Source organism: Setaria italica, chromosome IV, assembly GCF_000263155.2.
Source record: "Setaria italica strain Yugu1 chromosome IV, Setaria_italica_v2.0, whole genome shotgun sequence".
Classification (NCBI taxonomy): domain Eukaryota; kingdom Viridiplantae; phylum Streptophyta; class Magnoliopsida; order Poales; family Poaceae; genus Setaria; species Setaria italica.
In genome coordinates, this window is record NC_028453.1 from 39,601,600 (window position 1) to 39,620,659 (window position 19,060).

At 42.4% G+C, this 19,060-nt stretch overlaps 1 protein-coding gene and 2 pseudogenes across 1 annotated transcript; 1 reads left to right on the top strand and 2 right to left on the bottom strand.

The window, feature by feature from the left end:
- The first annotated feature begins 940 nt into the window (after window positions 1-940).
- Window positions 941-1,911, top strand: LOC101761884 (chaperone protein dnaJ 11, chloroplastic). The gene has a single exon (XM_004966409.4). It carries the CDS (start codon window positions 1,101-1,103, stop codon window positions 1,488-1,490), a length of 390 nt encoding a protein of 129 aa, XP_004966466.1. The 5' UTR covers window positions 941-1,100; the 3' UTR covers window positions 1,491-1,911.
- A 4,158-nt stretch (window positions 1,912-6,069) lies between these two features.
- Window positions 6,070-7,563, bottom strand: LOC101783121 (annotated as a pseudogene).
- A 1,729-nt stretch (window positions 7,564-9,292) lies between these two features.
- On the bottom strand, window positions 9,293-13,511 carry LOC101783529 (annotated as a pseudogene).
- Between the last annotated feature and the right edge of the window lie 5,549 nt (window positions 13,512-19,060).

Below are 19,060 nucleotides of genomic sequence, written 5' to 3' on the forward strand. Positions count from 1 at the left end.
CACACACAGTGGTGTGAAACGAAGGTAGAAGGAGATGACAGCTGAGACCTCAGAGTAGAGAGAGCAACGTCTCGCCTACCTGTTTCTTTTCTTCCATGTCTTGAGAATCTCGTCGGTGTAGTTCAGAGTTGGACACTTGCACTGTCCCATGTGTGCTTTGCTTGTGCATACACCAAACTCAAGCTGGAATGAAATGCCCTGAACCGTGCACACCGATGTGTGAAAACTTACAATTACGAATGGATCAACAGAACAACAGAGTACACAATGTAAGAAGCACTATCAACTACAGTATCATCAAGAAAAAGTCAAGTTTTTTTTTTGGAGAGGGGTGGGGGGGTCAGAAGACCAACTCACCGGTAACATCAAAACAGCCGTCGCTTTCAAACAGTTTTAGTGGCCGGTGAACTACAAGTTCAGATAGCCACAACAATAGTACCAGTGGAAAGGGCCCACTCATACAAGCCATCCAGAAGATCTGCCTCCCAGTCCTCCAACACGAGAGATTTCAGCATCTAGGGCTCAGTTCTATTTAGGTCTCAGTTCGTAGGTTTTTCAGAATTTGACATCCAATTTGTGTACCTTCCAAAATTTGACATCAGGCACGCGAATTATTTCAGTCTGAAAGACACGTGAATTGGATATCAAATTCTGAAAGGTGTGCGAATTAAAACCCAAATATTGAAATATCTCCTGCAACGTGACAGTGATTCATAGCCGTTCGCCGATTCACCGATCACCATTCACTTCGCTCTTGCTGGACTGCTGGAGGAAGTTGGCAACTGCTTGCAATTGCGAAAGCAACAGCAGCCAGAAGAAGCGGGGGAGGACAGACTACGGGGACCTGGATCAGGTGAGTCAGCACGGACTCCTCACACCATCATCATCCTCCGATAGAATCTCCCGCGGATAAGATCAAGAGCTGGACGCGCAAGCGCCACCACAAGCTCCCCGCCGCTTTCCCCCAACGCCCTATAAATCTGACGAGGCACCACGCAGCTCCGGCACCGTGCTCTCTCTCCATCATCTCCTCGACGACGACGAAACACTTCGCACTTCAAGAAGAAAGCAACCAAGAACAGCACACGGGAGGCGAAACTATGGCGGCTTCGTTCGCATCGACGGCATCCGCTGTTCCGAGCTGCGGCGCCGCCGGGGCACGGCGCGGCGGCCGGTTCGTGGCCCGCGCGTCCGCGGTGGCGATGGCGCCGGCGCTGGGGACAACGGCGAGGACGCACTACGAGGTGCTCGGGGTCGGGGCCGCCGCGAGCAGGGGCGAGATCAAGGCGGCGTACCGGCGCCTCGCGAGGGAGGTGCACCCGGACGCCGGCGGCCGCGGTGACGAGGGATTCATCCGGCTGCACGCCGCGTACGCCACGCTCGCTGACCCCGACGAGCGCGCGCGCTACGACCGCTCCGTCGCGCGCCCCGCGCCGGCCCGGGCCGTGGGGTTCCGGCCGCGGAGGTGGGAGACGGACCAGTGCTGGTAGGAGGACATACCAAGCGTGGCCGGCGGTGAGGTTGCCGGAGCAGCAGGCTCTGCGCACCGGGCGGCCCACCTCGAAAACGGGATCGCGACTATTTCTCCGCGACCCATCGGGGCCCACCTGCAACTGACCCTCCCGGGCTCCCGGCCGATGAGTTGGATCGTGGACGTCACCGGCATGCCCAGCGCCGGCGGCTTCGCCGGGCTTCCCGCGGCGACCTCGGAGGTCGCTGACCATGGTGGAGGATGGATCGAGGGAGCAGGGACGCCTCTCTCTTCGTACCTTGTCCAAAGTTGCACGAAGAGAGGCATTTTTAACATCTCTTGTGTACTTAATCACCTTGTAAATATGGTTAATCTATGTGAATATAAAATTCTCGTCTTGGACGGTAAATTACATTGTCCAAGAAAAAGGTAATTTTCAAGGATTGCACAAGTGAATGTGATGGCCGTGACAATTTGGAAGCGCTGGCAAAATGGATCCGGATCCAGCTCCTGCTCCCTGGATTTTGCTTCAAGACAGGGCAAGTCAACTAACTGTTCACTCTATCGTCAAGCTTCTGCAACTTGGAACCTACAACCAGGCACTGAAGCAGAACCATGAATCCATGAGTCTGGGAGAAGAAGCATAGGTTTCTTTCTCTGGAGCATTACAGTATGATGGTTCAGCTGCTGAAAGATGATTGGTGAAGTCCGATCAATGGCTCTCCACGAGCAGCTGACCTCACCTGAACACAATTTTAACATCGCCATCTCGATCCAACATGCTTAAAAAAAGAACAAGAGCAAGCCTGCTGATGATTCGCTCACCGACTTGCAACTCCCCAGTTTCCCAGAGGCCAGCCAGACTGCCATGTCTGTTTGTTTGTCCTCCTCGATCAGCTCCTGCGATGCAAGCAGCCGTATCGGCAATAAAAATCTCCATGTGCAGCAAATTGGAGCATGGACCTTCCTTGAATGATTCTTGCCCTCTTGGAACCTTCCTAATATTTTTTTCTTAATAATTAATAGCTCCAGTTAGGAGTATCTTAGTTACCTTACCTCGTCGTCATGCGATGCATCAACAAACCAAAATTTTGCATCTGTCTGCTTCACCCCTTTGTTCTTCTCCTCCATGGGAGGACCTCTCTCTCTCCTCTCTCTGCTCTGCTGCCTCACATTTCTCCTCCAAGGTGACCAATAAGCTTCACATTGGTGCAAAATCGAGCTTGCATTAATTTGTAATTTTGCATAGCAATAGCATATACTGTTGAGTTCATCTGCATAACATCCAATTTGTTTCATTCTCATGCCAAATCAATTGATCCTTTTTTTTTCTGTGCCGTTGATCAGTCTTTTCTCGTCTTCTCAAAATTTGATGCTAAGAATGTATTTAGTGTATAATACAGGTTTCGGAGTTTCTGCTGCTTACTTTTGGGATTCAGTCATTCAGAGCTAGTGTGTTGTTGCTGTTAACCAATGCACGGTGCGCTGTAATCACCAGGAGCAGCGCCCGCGACGTTCACCATAACCAACAGCTGCGAGTACACGGTGTAAGAGGATTCATGGCTCTGCTTCAGTGCCTGGTGGTGAGCTGCAGTGCCAACCGGCGGGAGAGCCCAAAAGAAGAAAGGCGTAAGAGGGGCCGTGATGAGTTTTGATCACCCATTAGTTAGTACCAGGTAGAGCTTAGAAAATGAGATTTTATATTTTTACTACAAATTAATAAGCTGTTTTGTTTCACTCATATAGCTCCACCTGGTACTATGTACCTGAGAGTTTTTAGTATTGGGTGGAGGCTCCACCCGGTACTAATGGGTGACCCCAACCGATACTAACTTTCCTCCTATAAATCAGGAGTCTTCTTCCTCCTGCCCGAGTGTCGGTGATTTATACCGACTGTCTACCAAGGGGTACCCGAGGTAGCATCTACCAAGGGGTACCCGAGGTAGCAGAATGTGTAGCGGGGGATCGCCGGATCTGGAACTTGAAGGTAAAAGCGAAGACATGAGACACGGATTTAGACAGGTTCGGGCCGCCGGAGTAGCGTAATACCCTACGTCCTGTTTAGGGGTGTTTGTAATCCCTAATGAAAAAAATAGCTCCATGAGCAAAAGCTCCTGTCATGATGAACCCTGCAATGTATTGGTGATGAGTATATAAAGCAGCTTGAGTAGTAAAGTCTTGTGCTATGAATGCATAAGCAGGTAAAGAGTACATATGTTGAGCTACTAAGGAAGTAATAACCCCTAAGAAAGCTAGAGCAAGATCTAATTGAAAATGAATCGAATTATTAATTGTATCATAAAGGCCTTTATGCCCATGTCCTAATCGACCCCCCGAGGAGTATGTGCTTCTAAAAGATCTTTGATACTGTACCCAATTCGACCCCCCGAAGGAGTATGTGCTTCTAAAAGATCTTTGATACTGCGCCCAATTCCATGGACAGTGAAATAATGGATGGTGAAGTTCTGGTAGTGCTCGAGAAACTAGGGGAACTTGTTATGCACTGTCTGAGCCCAAAAGGAGATGACAAGCCAACAATAAATGAAGGTAGTGGCAGAGCGACTACAGATATTGAGAAGACTCCAAATGCAGCTACTCACAAATACTCATTCCTTAGAGCACATTGTTTTATTGAGGGCCATTACCTGTCTGAAGGAATTGCAGAAAGGCTTAGTGTCTTGGGAAGTCTGGAAGCATCGGAATTCCTGCGTTTTTTAGGGAAGGTCACCTTATGTCAGTACACTGCTCCGTACAGTGGCGGATGAGTGCAGTTTATGGCGTATGGAAGGAGCCTCCAAACTTCAGGAACTTCTAGCCAGTGATTCTAGCCAGGTCACTGACTGCGGCAGCTTAAGAACCAAGGGTCCATGGTCATGTATTTTTTTCTAGGCTGTGGTGAGTCTTTAGCCCCTTTGTGTGTGTTTATTGACCTGGTTATATCCAGGCTCATTGTTCTATTTTCTTCTAATCTTAATGAAATGACACGCAGCTCTTCTACATAGTTCGAGAAAAAGATCACCTGTCCCTTCAGACAAAATGGGATACCAGAGTTTGGAATGAGCCAAACTGGTGTTGAATGTAGATCTCGAAGAAGACGAAATGGGGTACCAAAGTGTGGAATGAGTCAAACTGGTGTTGAATGTAGATCTCGAAGATAGATACGTGTTATGTAACTCTTTTTATATTTGTAATGTATAAAACATCATTGTAGTACTAACTAAGCTATTGTGTGCCAAAACCACCATTTATGTACAAACCTATATGCATATTTTAAAAATCTCTCAGCATTTAATTGATCAGCAGTTTTAGTTCAAAACTTCATTTGGATGTTAGATTACCGTGCTCAAATGTTAAAGAGTTCTGGATTCTCGCATCCGCAATAACACAATTTCTCCAAAATGAGCATTTCGACATATTGGATTAAGATAGGTTGATATGCAAGCAGAGAGTTAATTCTAACCAAATTCATGCTATACTTCTACCTTCTCTCATTTTTTCCTATAGAAAAGTTGGGTGTTATATGAAACCTTGAATAAGAACATGCACTATGCAATATCTGTTCTGCTTTTTGCACAAACCAAAAAGAGTATAAAGACAATGCAGAGAAGTAGAACAAATGTACAATTGAAAGAACATAAACAAAATGGATGAGAGCATTTTGAGTTGTGATTGAAGTTTAACAAATCCAAATATGCAGCATGCTTTATCATAGATCCAGATCCAACAAATAAGCAATTATTAGACTTAACTTCAGCTATCCACTCTCTGCACACACAATTTACAGCACACAAGTATGAAGGCCTTTCAGAACACTTAGAAAATTTTTTGCGAGTTATGGTGATTACTTTCCTTATACTGCACTAGTTTGTCAGGGTATGCAAACGTGCATAGGAAATGCATTAGCTGCATAGATGTTATGTGTACAAAAGCATGCATATAAATTCATTTAGACTTTCCTGCAGGAAGGCCTACCTTACAAGTCATTCTTTAATGTTCAGTAGTCAATTTCATGGCCCATCTAGTGGTCACTTTCACTTTATAAATGCTTTTTTAGGGAAGATCTTGTTAACAGCACAACATCATGACAACCTGTTTATTCACATACAGTCAGAATAGAGTGATACATTGATAATGTGGCATGCAAATGTTATAGAATCAAATTTGTTAACAACGAATATTATCACATAGCAAGAGAAATCAGTTTGTTGTGCACATATATCATGCAATAAGAGAAGATCAAGTACATGAAGAACAAAAAAGGAATCCATTTATATACCTTCATCACGAAAAAAATCTCTTAGCAGAAGCCATCAGATAACATGTCTATGTACCATTAGCAAACTGACGAAGAATAAATTTTCCAGAGTTAGATACTAAGTAGATTACACATTCATCGCAATTTAGAATCAATAAACCTGACACAGGCTCCATTTCATGCACAAGAGTGTTGAGAAAGCAAGGTCTTAATATTATTGCTTCACACAAACAGGATTGATAGCAAAAGTATCAGGAAAAAAGTTAAGTATAAAACATCCGAAAATCGCCTAATAGAAAAGATTGGTTCAGACCCCTCTTACTTACAGCACAGTCCCATTTACTCACATTGGCATGTCTTAGGGTACAATCTGATCATTCACCATATGTAAATAGACATCAACATATCCTTAGCTGATATCGTCCCTACAAGAAAGTGGAATATGAAGGTAATTGGACTCACACTCTCATAGGCTTGCTGATATCCTTAGCCTCTGGGCTGCACAGAAAATGATATTGGAGACAGGTAAGGGAAGCTTCATGTTATATCATCAGACGCTGTTAATTAAGTTGTATATGCATGTAATATATACTGTTGAGAATAATCCAGACCATAATATCGTTGCTTCACACAAACATGAATAACAGTAGTGAAGTACATAACAGCAACAAAAACAAAAGGTAAATACAAAACAGACATGAAGCACAGAATATAGAGAAGGATAATTCAAATATTGGCTATCCTCTCTTCCTCGAGCAGTTGAGCTCAGTCCCCTTCACTCAGATTGGCATGCCTTTGGGAAAATCTAGTTCTTTAACAACATGTAAATAGGCACATAACACAGTACGCTGCATATATCGTTCCAATGAGGATGCAAAGGAGGACGGTGCTCGGATTCACCGGTTTGCTGACATCCTCTCCCTTTGAACCAAGCTGCATAAAAATTAGAATGGAAAACTTATACTAGAAACCCTCGATGAAATGAACAATCTAAAAAATCGAATGAGGTACGCCAAATATTCACTAAGATATGTAACAGTGAATCCATTAGCAAGAATGAGAAGAAGTATACCTCCAAAGGAGAGTGTCCACATTCTCTCTTCACCTGTGACAGAGCATTCCATAATGAGGTCATGCCTTCGCAACCATGGTACCACTTTGGTCCAATTCTTTTCAGCTTGACATAGTGACATCCTTGAACCCAGCCTTCTTGAACCACTCGACATCCTTGAACCCAGCCTTCTTGAACCACTCGATGTACCTTCCTTGGGGAAGAGCATCCACATATCAACGAAGCAGCAGGACAGCCAGAAGGTTGGGTACATGGGGCCAATCTCACAAGCTAGCCCACCAAACCTCAGGACCCTGTACGCTTCCTTGATTTCCTCTCTGCAGCTCAGCCCAATACTCAATGTTGCAATGTATGTGACAGGTCACGAAAATCAGCAATCTCTACTTGACTAGTTAAGAACAGAATGTGCAATCATCACAATACCAATTACTTGCAACTGATTCACAATATGTACAGTAGAGAAGAGAAGTGAAGTGGATCAAGCAAGAGCGTCAGTGACCTGCCGGCGAAGATGTGTCAGTCGAAGGTGTCAGTGGGGATCGGCAGGTCCTCGGCATCGCCCTCCATGATGGTGACCCCCTTGAGCGCCTCCTGCTGGTAGGACTTCTCGAGCTAGTGCGGGGACTGGTCGAGCAGCGTTACGTTCTCCAATTGACAAGAACACTCAAATACTTTATAAAGAAGATGGACGGTATTTTGTGGGGACACTGAAACACCTACTTTTACTCGCGAGAAAGATAGGTTTACAGATATGCTCAATATCATCTATCTGTTGTAGTCAATGTTCTAATTTGACTTGAACAATCTTGTGGGTTGTATGGTTGTTGCCAAATCAATAGATCATGCTTGTGCTATGCTATATGAAAAATATCATTGAATCTTTGGACCCATAAAAAGCGGAATTTGTGCTTGTGGAAATTCTCGAGCGAGCGTAGCCGCCGCCGAACTGAAAGATTTCCTGCCATGTGCAATTATTAGTTCGTGACTAAAAAATAGGATTTTAAAAAAATAGTAAATAGGAAACTTTAAGAAATGGCATTTTCTGCCTTTCTACATGTTCCTCTCAGTTTTCAGGAAAATCTATCCTTATGCTGTAATCTGCAGTGAATTGTAGATCCATAAAAGTTCCCTGGTTTAGATGTGAATCCAGAAACAAATAGAAAATGAGCAGCACGAAGGGGAAAACAGCTGGCAGTATAGCCTAAAGAAGGAACTAAAGAAACTAACCCTGTAGAGGCAATCCAAGATGAGCAAATCCAGTTGGCCCCCTCCAGACTTCGAAAATGTTGAAAGGTATGTACATGTACACATGGCAATGAGGATCCCAGGAGGCAACAAGCAAAAGAAGACAGGAAATATATCTACAAAACCTGCAGCTATTCTCAAAGCAATCAATGAAGTACTGAAGATAATATACCAACCCACGTATGTAAGCATAAGCACGCATTCCTAAGGAATGCGAGGAAAGGAAGGGTAAAGCAAAGCATTCCCAATACTTTTATACAATATCTATGGACAGGTATTCATTTAGCCCCACATCTAATTTCAAAGGTCCATAAATCAACATTAATATTATTATAATTATATTACATTGCGCGACACTTTTTGTTGTAGGGGAACCCATGTATTATGGTGAGTACCAATACGACATATTAACAAACAATACCACAGGACACTACAAAGGTAATTCATCACAACCAAAACTGTGTTCTCCTGTCATGGTGAACTTTATTCCAGAAAAAGCAAGCACACAGATGGATGAATGTAGTCTCTGGGGCATGGCTGGTGCAACTAAGCTCAAGAATTCCTTGCTAGGTCGCTGACCATAGCTGCTTAGGCTGTGGTGTTCTTGGTCATGTTTTGTGTATTCTTGTGACACGCTTGTTTGTTAATCTTTTAGTGTGTGGGGGGTGTGAGTATTGTACCAGTTGCATAGAAAACCAACATCACAGGATATTACTCTTCAATCGAAATAGCATGAACATGATGGCACGACAGAGCAGCACATTTAAAGTAAATCATATATAATAATACAATAGAACACAAATCAGCGGCAACTCTGCAGAGAAGATGGCTCTCATGATCTACCTAGCATTTAATTGGAAAAATGGCACACAAAGAAGAATTAAGAACTCAAAGCATTCAAAGATGGAAAAATGATTGCTCTCATCATATGTACTCAAAGCATTTAATTGGAAAATGGTGAACTCTAGGTCAAATTCTATAATCAGCACATACTGTTCTGCCTAAACCACATCTTTAGATTATCATGAACGTATATCAGAAAAGGAACAATCCTGAAACCACGCACATATAATAGCAACACCGTCAATGATCGAAACTGCTCACCGCCACAGGAACCCAAGGCTGCTAGCGTGCTCCTTGCTCCACCAAACAACGTATTTTAAATCACATATCAGAAGCAAATAAACAACAACTAATATGACCTCCTAGCTCCACCAAACAATATTATTTTATGGACAGGTGAGAGAGCACAGACAAATTCATAAATAGAGTTCACACTTCTCAAGTCAGTCACAACACAAAAGACAGTCTCAACACAAAAGTTTCAGTCTCAACACAAAAGGAACACACTCACAGCATAAAAGAAACGCAGTAAGGAACAAATCACAATACAAAAGGAACAGAGTGCAGCACAACTTTATAACTAAAACATGACATGATGCCATAGCCTCTTATTCATCATCTCCATCTTCAGATTCAACGTTTCTTCATGAAGCTTCCCTTTTGCTTTGCTTCTGCAATGGTAACCACATCAGAATACGCTTCGAACCACTTCTCAGAACCAGCTTGGTGCCTTTCCAACCCTGTTTGTGAACAAAATCATTTCTAGTCAGTGTTGAACTACAAAATGCCAAAGCTTGCCCTCCGCCGTAATGAATCTTTTGACCCAAAAACATTCAGATTGTTCAACTTCTCAATTTTTAGCTTTTAATATATTCTATATGTATACCAAGTAGCTTTGTAACAGTATCATATTCTACTTTTAGAATCAACTACAATGGAAATAAGTTGTTATAGTGGTATTTTGGAGGTTCTCTCACTGCAGGGATCTGTTGTTATTGGAGGCAATATATGTCACACTTGGAAAGCTTAGAGCCGAATGCAATAATGAAGGACAAGAGCTCTTACATGGCATAGCCTAACGAAGAAGGTGCACAGCAGTCAAGTTCTCATGAATATGTAATCTAAACATGTTTGGTACTGACATCATACAAGAAACAGCAATTGACATGCAGTGTGGCTAGCATATCAGCATGTGTGGTGAATCGTGAATGTATAGGCATTTAGTCTTTCCTAGGAAGCCACTGTGCAGATCTCTCGCTAAACATGCAAGGTAAATTGGGAATGTCACAAAAACCTGTCGCCGTTGACCAGCCTATAAGCCAGTTCATCATGTTCATCAAGCTAGCTGAATATTATATTGAAACTGTTGCTTGCACAGATAAGAATGCATAGCATAAATCTGAATTCATATGAGTGAATTGCTGATGCAATGCAACTAGGTAAACAAGAACACGTACTCATCAGCAAGTGCACTATATTCAAGACCTTTTTGTAGAATAATATTGAACATGAGGATAAATGAAGAGTGACCAAACATAAAGCACAGTGAAATATCCAGAGTATAAATGAAAACATTGAAAAAAAATAAAATGTTTTTTGAAATAACAAAACATTTACCATTTCAAATGCAGCTTGGAAGGCATGTACATCAAAATTTTGCAGCGCAATGTCCACGGTGAGACTTCTCCATCTCTCTGCACTCTAAAAGGAATTAAAATATCAATAAATAAAGAGCTGCAGCCAAAATATCACTAAATCATTTAGATATTTCCAAGACTGCATCTTTAATAGTATGTAGATTTAAATGTATACAATTGTCATATTTGCAATTAGTTCAAACTAGAGATATAGTCAAAGTGCACTAGTTACCTAACAAACATGTGATGTCAATAAAAGTAACCGATACCATTATCAGAGCAAGTAACAGTTAGCTCTAGAATGCAATATTAAACACATTCACCTAACATAGAACAGATGAACATAAAAACTTACAGAGGTGAAAATAGGTATCCTTTAATTTTCAGCAATGATGATTTAGACCACAAAATTGTGGCCACACAAGTGTGCAGAGGAAGCACAAAGCTTCAATGAGCTTGTGAGCAGTTTTTTAAAAAGAAGTCTAAGTCCACTGACCAAATAACTCTTGTTAGTATATACAGTCTATGCTGAGTGCCTTCACGAGTTGCAACAAGAGATGTTCAAAAGAACAGCAGGCAACACTAAGATCGTTAAATGCATCACACCTGACAAGCAAGATCACGAATGCTTTTCCCAAGCACCAATTTAGATAGTTTGGCAGCCTTGCTCATAGGAAAACCAGAACAGGTGTTTGTGTCCTCATAAGAATCCTCAGAAAGTTAGTTGTAACAGCAGCCAACGCTTACCAATGCTTTTACTTGTTCACAGGACACAAAAACTCTGTCCAAAAAAAGATAGCCATACTTTAAAAATATTTTCATCAAGATGGGGGATTTTTTTAATTGACAATGCAGCATTTAGCAAGTTTGGAGAAAGGACCACACTACATGACAGCAAAGACCAACCTTAGCATGTTAACTGAGAGATCACCACAAGCATGAAGACCAGCAAGGATTAATGGAGGACTGTTCTGAGTTGGTTCCAGAATTTGTGGGCTTTTCTTAGTACAGGCCTTAGTTTCGCTTACATGTTCACCGTGGTTATCCTTACATGCATCTTGCGTGACAGCTGCCAATGTGTCACTAAAAAGAACATGACAGGTGATGTCCTAAGTACTGTGAGCAGTTGCTTCTCCACACTGCAAAAATATTAGGCAGCAATTTATACCAGCAGGTATCAACCCAAAGGTAGTAGAACTTGAACTAACTCACTAAAGGTTGCACCATTTAGCAGCATAGTGCTTCTTTATTCTCTCTGCACGAGCAATTGTAACTGATGCATGATGTGATGAAGCATCTATCGCTACAACAGGGAGTTGGTACTCAAAGGATAAAGCTTGTGTGAGATAACCCTAAAAATATCAAATAAGATTAAAAATAAATACATGATGTAACACGTTACTGTTGAATTATGTTAAAATCAATCATTTCTTTCACTCCCAGAAAATATCAACACAAAACCAAGGCCATGCAAAGTCTACACGAATACATGCAAGTGGAACAGTTTTCTATTTTCAGGTGCTAGAAAACAACTGACTTGCGCAGTCTGATTCCAATTTGCAAATAAATCTAACAAAAATACAGACCACCTTAAATTTAAGCAGTTCATGTAGGACTGGTTCTTTCAGTTCTGATATTTAAGATGTCATGATCACAACCGAGAGCAATGAAGAAATGCGCCAACTGTCCAAGTATTAGAAAGATAATTGTGTCCACTTGAAACCTTGTATTACAATCGTGCAGCTGCTTGCATGCAGATGACATTACCTGGCCAGAACCTACATCAACCACTGTCTTGGCTCCACAACTCTTAGCAATCGCATGAACCATTGCAGCTAGATTTTCAATCTGCATAATTCAGTTTCTCTAGAATGAGAGTGCAAGTAACAAGTAAAAATAACATCAGGCTTGCAAATAAATAAGCCCGCATAGCAAGTTCAAGAATCAGCACAAAGCTGGATTACCTACTTCGTGCTTCTTCTTTGAGTTCATGCCTTGAGCGAGAACAGTGCCAATTGAAGCTACACGAATATCAGGTACAAGCTGCACATATTCAAGGAAAAAAATGTCAAGATTAAAGCAGATCACAGCGATGAGAAAAATAGACAATCTCTTAACTAAATGACTAGAAACGACAGCAAGTGAGCTTATATAATGCAAGCAGCTATTAAGAGAAAAGCAATCTCATAGTTTGTTCACTGAAACCAAGCAACTCGACTGCATGTGGAGCGAGACTAGTTGCCAGACATATTCAAGAACAAAAATGTCAATATTGAAGAAGATCACGGAAAATAGAGAATATCTTAACTAAATGACTAGAAAGGACAGCAAATTGAACTGAGTATGTAATGCAGACATATATTGAGAGAAGAGCAAACCAAGCAGCACGACTGTATGTGGAGCGCGTGCAGTTAATCATCCGTTAAATTCAGGAAACCCACCGACTACGGAGCCTTCTGCTCCCGTGGAACAACAAGCGACCTAGCAGTAAGCACAAACTCTCGCAGCGTAGCGGGCCAGTGCTCCTGCAAAAGCAGCGGACACTTGAATCCATCAAACTAGAAAGGGCGTGAACTAGCAACGATGAACTTGGACACATCGAGTCGCTGTCATGCATGCAGAGTAATGCATACCTGGACGCATCCGGATGGCAGCTTGAGCAAGCTCTCCACGGGCTCCCGCCGGAGGCACTCCATCCACTCGGCATCCACCAGCTCCCACATCCTGTCCTGCGGGAAACCAAACCACAGAGGACGGAAACACTCAGCGAACGAACAGAATCATCCGATCCGTCGCCGAGCCTGCTGAAATTCACGGGGGAAAACGAGGAGGACCTTGAAGAAGTTGACGACGTGCGCCTCGAGCAGCGGGCGTTGGCGGCCGAGGAAGGTGGTGAGGGCTTCCATGCACTCGCACGAGTACGCGCCGCCGCTCGCCGGAGTTGCCGCCATCGCGCGGGGAGGAGGGAGGTGGGCTGTGGGCAGAGGAACTGAGCCCGAACTCGAAAGTGAGGTTTGGTCCAGTCAGTGAGTTTGGGCTACTTTTTGCTGGGTTCTTCTGTATGTTGGGCCGTGTTGGGCTACTTTTGCTGGGTCCTTTTGTACGTTGGGCCTGACAAGGAGTTTGTTTAACGGGCGCCGTCGAAATTGAAACAGATTTTTTTCATCGATTGCATCACTCGTTCAACATCTTTCCAAATCGAAAGAGCTCAATTTTGGCATTGTTCAAACACCATTTCAATGGTGCTGGCATAGAAGATTACCAAATGTTAAGTCGTGACACCACATGCTTGCAGTTTGCAGCCGGTGTGGTATCGAGTTACACCGATTTATCATAGGTCAAATTTGCAAACTAAGCCACCATTCTATTACTCGAAACAACCCTACAGACTACGGTAAGCATTGCAGAATAACTTGTCCAATGCAAGACTATAGTTGCCAGGCATTTTTGTTCATTGCTCACCAATGAACTTGAGATCGTCCACCAACACCTGGAGAACGCAGGTTGACAGCAGGCTGATGAGGACAACGAACACAAGTACGAGAGGAAAATATCACATCCTTTTCATCGCTAGTGTACCAGGATTCCACTGGGCAAAAGCCTCAACGAGTGCACACTGCCAAACTCAAAGAGCATACATCAATGAGGGCCTGTGTTTATAGAAAGAAGGGCGGAAAAGGAACACAACTGCCAAACGAAACACTACAGAACAGCTGATAAAACTACGGATTGATGGCATCATTGCCAGTAGCAGCGATTTCTTGCAGACTTGCGCAATATTCCGAAGCCATCGAGGAGATGTAGCCGCTCTGTCCCCTGGTGAGTTCTGGTTAGTGTGTCCAGAGGGAAGGCATACAAAAGATCACACTGTTAGAACCGTCAACAGGCAAACTAAAAGTATCGCATTAATTTGTTTCCAGATGGAATCACATCCTGTGTCATGTGGCTTGCAGATTGCTACTAACTCAATGCATTCAATCCACCAAAGATGAGACAAATTTGTCTGCTCTAAACTCAAGTACTCAACAAATGGTATCTACAGCCTCCAGAGTACACTAAAAACGTGATACAAACAAAGAGTTGTAGTTGCAATGAAATGATGCATGTATCAAACATGATAGTTTCAGGAAATATTTCCACTGGTTCAGAATTAAACAACAGATGTCAAATTGACTGCTTGTGGAGGCACCAGAGCAAAGATAAGAACATATGCTATATGATTTTATCTGACTGCTTGGTTTAGATAGACAACAAAGCAATATGATTTTATATGTAATCAAACTCTCCATGGGTCTATGTAAATAGAATAACATATGCTATGGTCAGATACTCAGATAATTTCATTCCCTCTAATCTGCTTCAAAAGTGAAAGTGATGGGATACAAAATTGTTCCATACATAGTAATCGAGAAACAGTTACATTGTTAAATCCTGAAATTACTAGTGAAAAATTGTTTGTTAGAATCAGGGAAACTATTTTTTTGCGCGATACCACAAATAATTATAGCCTTGCCCTTCATTAATATAACCAGCTACTGAGTAACGAGAGAAGCATGAGGAGGACGAACTCAAGGGCTCACCTCACCTCATCTGTTGTTATTGGAGACAATATATGTCACACTTGGAAAGCTTAGAGCCGGATGCAATAATGAAGGACAAGAGCTCTTACATGGCATAGCCTAACAAAGAAGGCGCACATCAGTGAAGTTCTCATGCCACTTAACAGTTACGAGCTCTCCCTCGTTAAACAAGGCCCTCTGGAGTTTATAAAGCATATGAGGGTCGGCAAGATCAAACATGTCTGAAACTTATTCATCATCGAACATTTGCCTTTGAGAAACTTGTTGAATTCCAACTGGCCCAGCCGCTGCAATTGCTGCTCTTGATGCTGCTCTTGCTGCATTTTTTGCCGCCGTCGCCACCGCAAATGAAGTAGGATTTCGATGGCTGACTCTTGCAAGTGCTGCTGCTGTTGCTGCGGGAGCGGCCTCCACCAATGAGCCATTGTGCTTTTGTAATGCTCTTCTGATGGATGATGATATATATCTAGCAAGTTGCTCGGGGAAAGGCTCTAGGAGCTCTCGGGCACCTCTTGCTGGTATAGGTTGGGGCACTCCACCCAATGCTGCTGCTAAAGATTGCACGACGTGTGCTGCAACTTGATGAGCTGCTTTCAATGCTTCATGTAGGACCAACATCAAATGAATAGTCCTTGATCAGGTGAGCACCTCCATTCCTCCGAAAAACAATAATCCCCCAACAGTTGGAAGATAACTGACTCTACTGCTGAGAAAATTAGAAATTCTGTTGTTGAAACTCTTGGGGGGATTTTTGAAATGTAGGAGCTCATGAAGATGTACATTCTTCATTGAGCTATGAATCCAATTGCTCAACGTGATGCTCTGAAAAACTCTTGTGTACATTCTGTAGTCTCTGCCCTTGATCACTATAAACTGATCAAATAATTTGTCTCCCCTTGATCACTATAATCTGATCAAATAATTTGATGAAGATGGTGCATTTTCTAGTTCCATTCTCACGTGCCACATGAATCTGGAGTAGCGGGTAAAGGGTGATGTTGAAGTTCTTCAGCACCGAGAGAAGGTCTGCAACATCAGCAGGTACATGACCATATACAGCTACGCAAAAAATGTTGTTCTCAGCAACATCTGCAACCGCATACACATCCCTTTATGTTCTCAGAGCATCTGCCGGCACCAGTTTGTCCAGAAGGTCCTTTGTGCATTTAAGAAACCCGGAGTGGGTAATTATCAAATCATCAGGTTGGAGATTACAATCAACTGAGAAACCAAAGTGAACAAGTAGAGTTGTCCAGTCTAAAATGGCATTGAACAGATTTCTTGCGTGGTCAGATGACTTTTTGTGCATTCTTTGATCAGTTTGCAGAACCCTCGTGTACATTCTGTAGTCTCTGCCCTTGATCACTATAAGCTGATCAAATAATTTATCTGCCCTTAATCACTATAAGCTGATCAAATAATTTGGTGAAGATGGTGCATTTTCTAGTTCCATTCTCACGTGCCACATGAATCTGGAGTAGCGGGTAAAGGGTGATGTTGAAGTTCTTCAGCACCGAGAGAAGGTCTGCAACATCAGCAGGTACATGACCATATACAGCTACGCAAAAAATGTTGTTCTCAGCAACATCCGCAACCGCATACATATCCCTTGATGTTCTCAGAGCATCTGCCGGCACCAGTTTGTCCAGAAGATCTTTGTGCATTTAAGAAAACCCGGAGTGAATAATTCCCGATTATCAGGTTGGAGATTACCATCAACTGAGAAACCAAAGTGAACAAGTAGAGTTGTCCAGTCTAAAATGGCATTGAACACATTTCTTGCGTGGTCAGATGACTTTTTTGTGCATTCTTTGATAAGTTTGCGGAACCCTCGTGTACATTCTGTAGTCTCTGACCTTGATCATTATAAGCTGATCAAATAATTTATCTGCCCTTAATCACTATAAGCTGATCAAATAATTTGGTGAAGATGGTGCATTTTTAGTTCCATTCTCACGTGCCACATGAATCTGGAGTAGCGGGTAAAGGGTGATGTTGAAGTTCTTCAGCACCGAGAGGAAGGTCTGCAACATCAGCAGGTACATGACGATATACAGCTACGCAAAAAATGTTGTTGTCAGCAACATCCGCAACCGCATACATATCTCTTGATGTTCTCAGAGCATCTGCCGGCACCAGTTTGTCTAGAAGGTTCTTTGTGCCTTTAAGAAACCCGGAGTGAGTAATTTCTATATCATCAGGTTGGAGATTATCATCAACTGAGAAATCAAAGTGAACAAGTAGAGTTGTCCAGTCTAAAATGGTATTGAACACATTTCTTGCGTGGTCAGATAAATTTTTGTGCATTCTTTGAGCAGTTTGCAGAACCATCGTGTACATTCTGTAGTCTATGCCCTTGATCACTATAAGCTGATCAATAATTTATCTGCCTTTAATCACTATAAGCTGATCAAATAATTTGGTGAAGATGGTGCATTTTTAGTTCCATTCTCACGTGCCACATGAATCTGGAGTAGCGGGTAAAGGGTGATGTTGAAGTTCTTCAGCACCGAGAGAAGGTCTGCAACATCAGCAGGTACATGACGATATACAGCTACGCAAAAAATGTTGTGTCAGCAACATCCGCAACCGCATACATATCTCTTGATGTTCTCAGAGCATCTCCGGCACCAGTTTGTCTAGAAGGTTCTTTGTGCCTTTAAGAAACCCGGAGTGGGTAATTTCTATATCATCAGGTTGGAGATTATCATCAACTGAGAAATCAAAGTGAACAAGTAGAGTTGTCCAGTCTAAAATGGTATTGAACACATTTCTTGCGTGGTCAGATAAATTTTTGTGCATTCTTTGAGCAGTTTGCAGAACCATCGTGTACATTCTGTAGTCTATGCCCTTGATCACTATAAGCTGATCAAATAATTTATCTGCCTTTAATCACTATAAGCTGATCAAATAATTTGGTGAAGATGGTGCATTTTTAGTTCCATTCTCACGTGCCACATGAATCTGGAGTAGCGGGTAAAGGATGATGTTGAAGTTCTTCAGCACCGAGAGAAGGTCTGCAACATCAGCAGTTACATGACCATATACAGCTACATAAAAAATGTTATTCTCAGCAACATCCGCAACCGCATACATATCCCTTGATGTTCTCAGATTATCTATCGGCACCAGTTTGTTCAGCAGGTTCTTTGTGGCTTTAAGAAACCCGGAGTGGGTAATTTCTAAATTATCAGATTGGAGATTACCAACAACTGAGAAACAAAAGTGAACAAGTAGAGTTGTCCAGTCTAAAATGGCATTGAACACATTTCTTGCGTGGTCAGATGACTTTTTTGTGCATTCTTTGATAAGTTTGCGGAACCCTCGTGTACATTCTGTAGTCTCTGACCTTGATCATTATAAGCTGATCAAATAATTTATCTGCCCTTAATCACTATAAGCTGATCAAATAATTTGGTGAATATGGTGCATTTGTAGTTCCATTCTCACGTGCCACATGAATCTGGAGTAGCGGGTAAAGGGTGATGTTGAAGTTCTTCAGCACCGAGAGAAGGTCTGCAACATCAGCAGGTACATGACCATATACAGCTACGCAAAAAATGTTGTTCTCAGCAACATCCGCAACCGCATACATATCCCTTGATGTTCTCAGAGCATCTGCCGGCACCAGGTTGTCCAGAAGGTTCTTTATTCCTTTAAGAAACCCGGAGTGGGTAATTCCCAAATCATCAGGTTGGAGATTACCATCAACTGAGAAACCAAAGTGAACAATTATAGTTGTCCAGTCTAAAATGGCATTGAACACATTTCTTGCATGGTCAGATGACTTTTTGTGCATTCTTTGATCAGTTTGCAGAACCCTCGTGTACATTCTGTAGTCTCTGCCCTTGATCACTATAAGCTGATAAAATAATTTGTCTGCCCTTAAACACTATAAGCTGATCAAATAATTTGGTGAAGATGGTGCATTTTCTAGTTCCATTCTCACGTGCCACA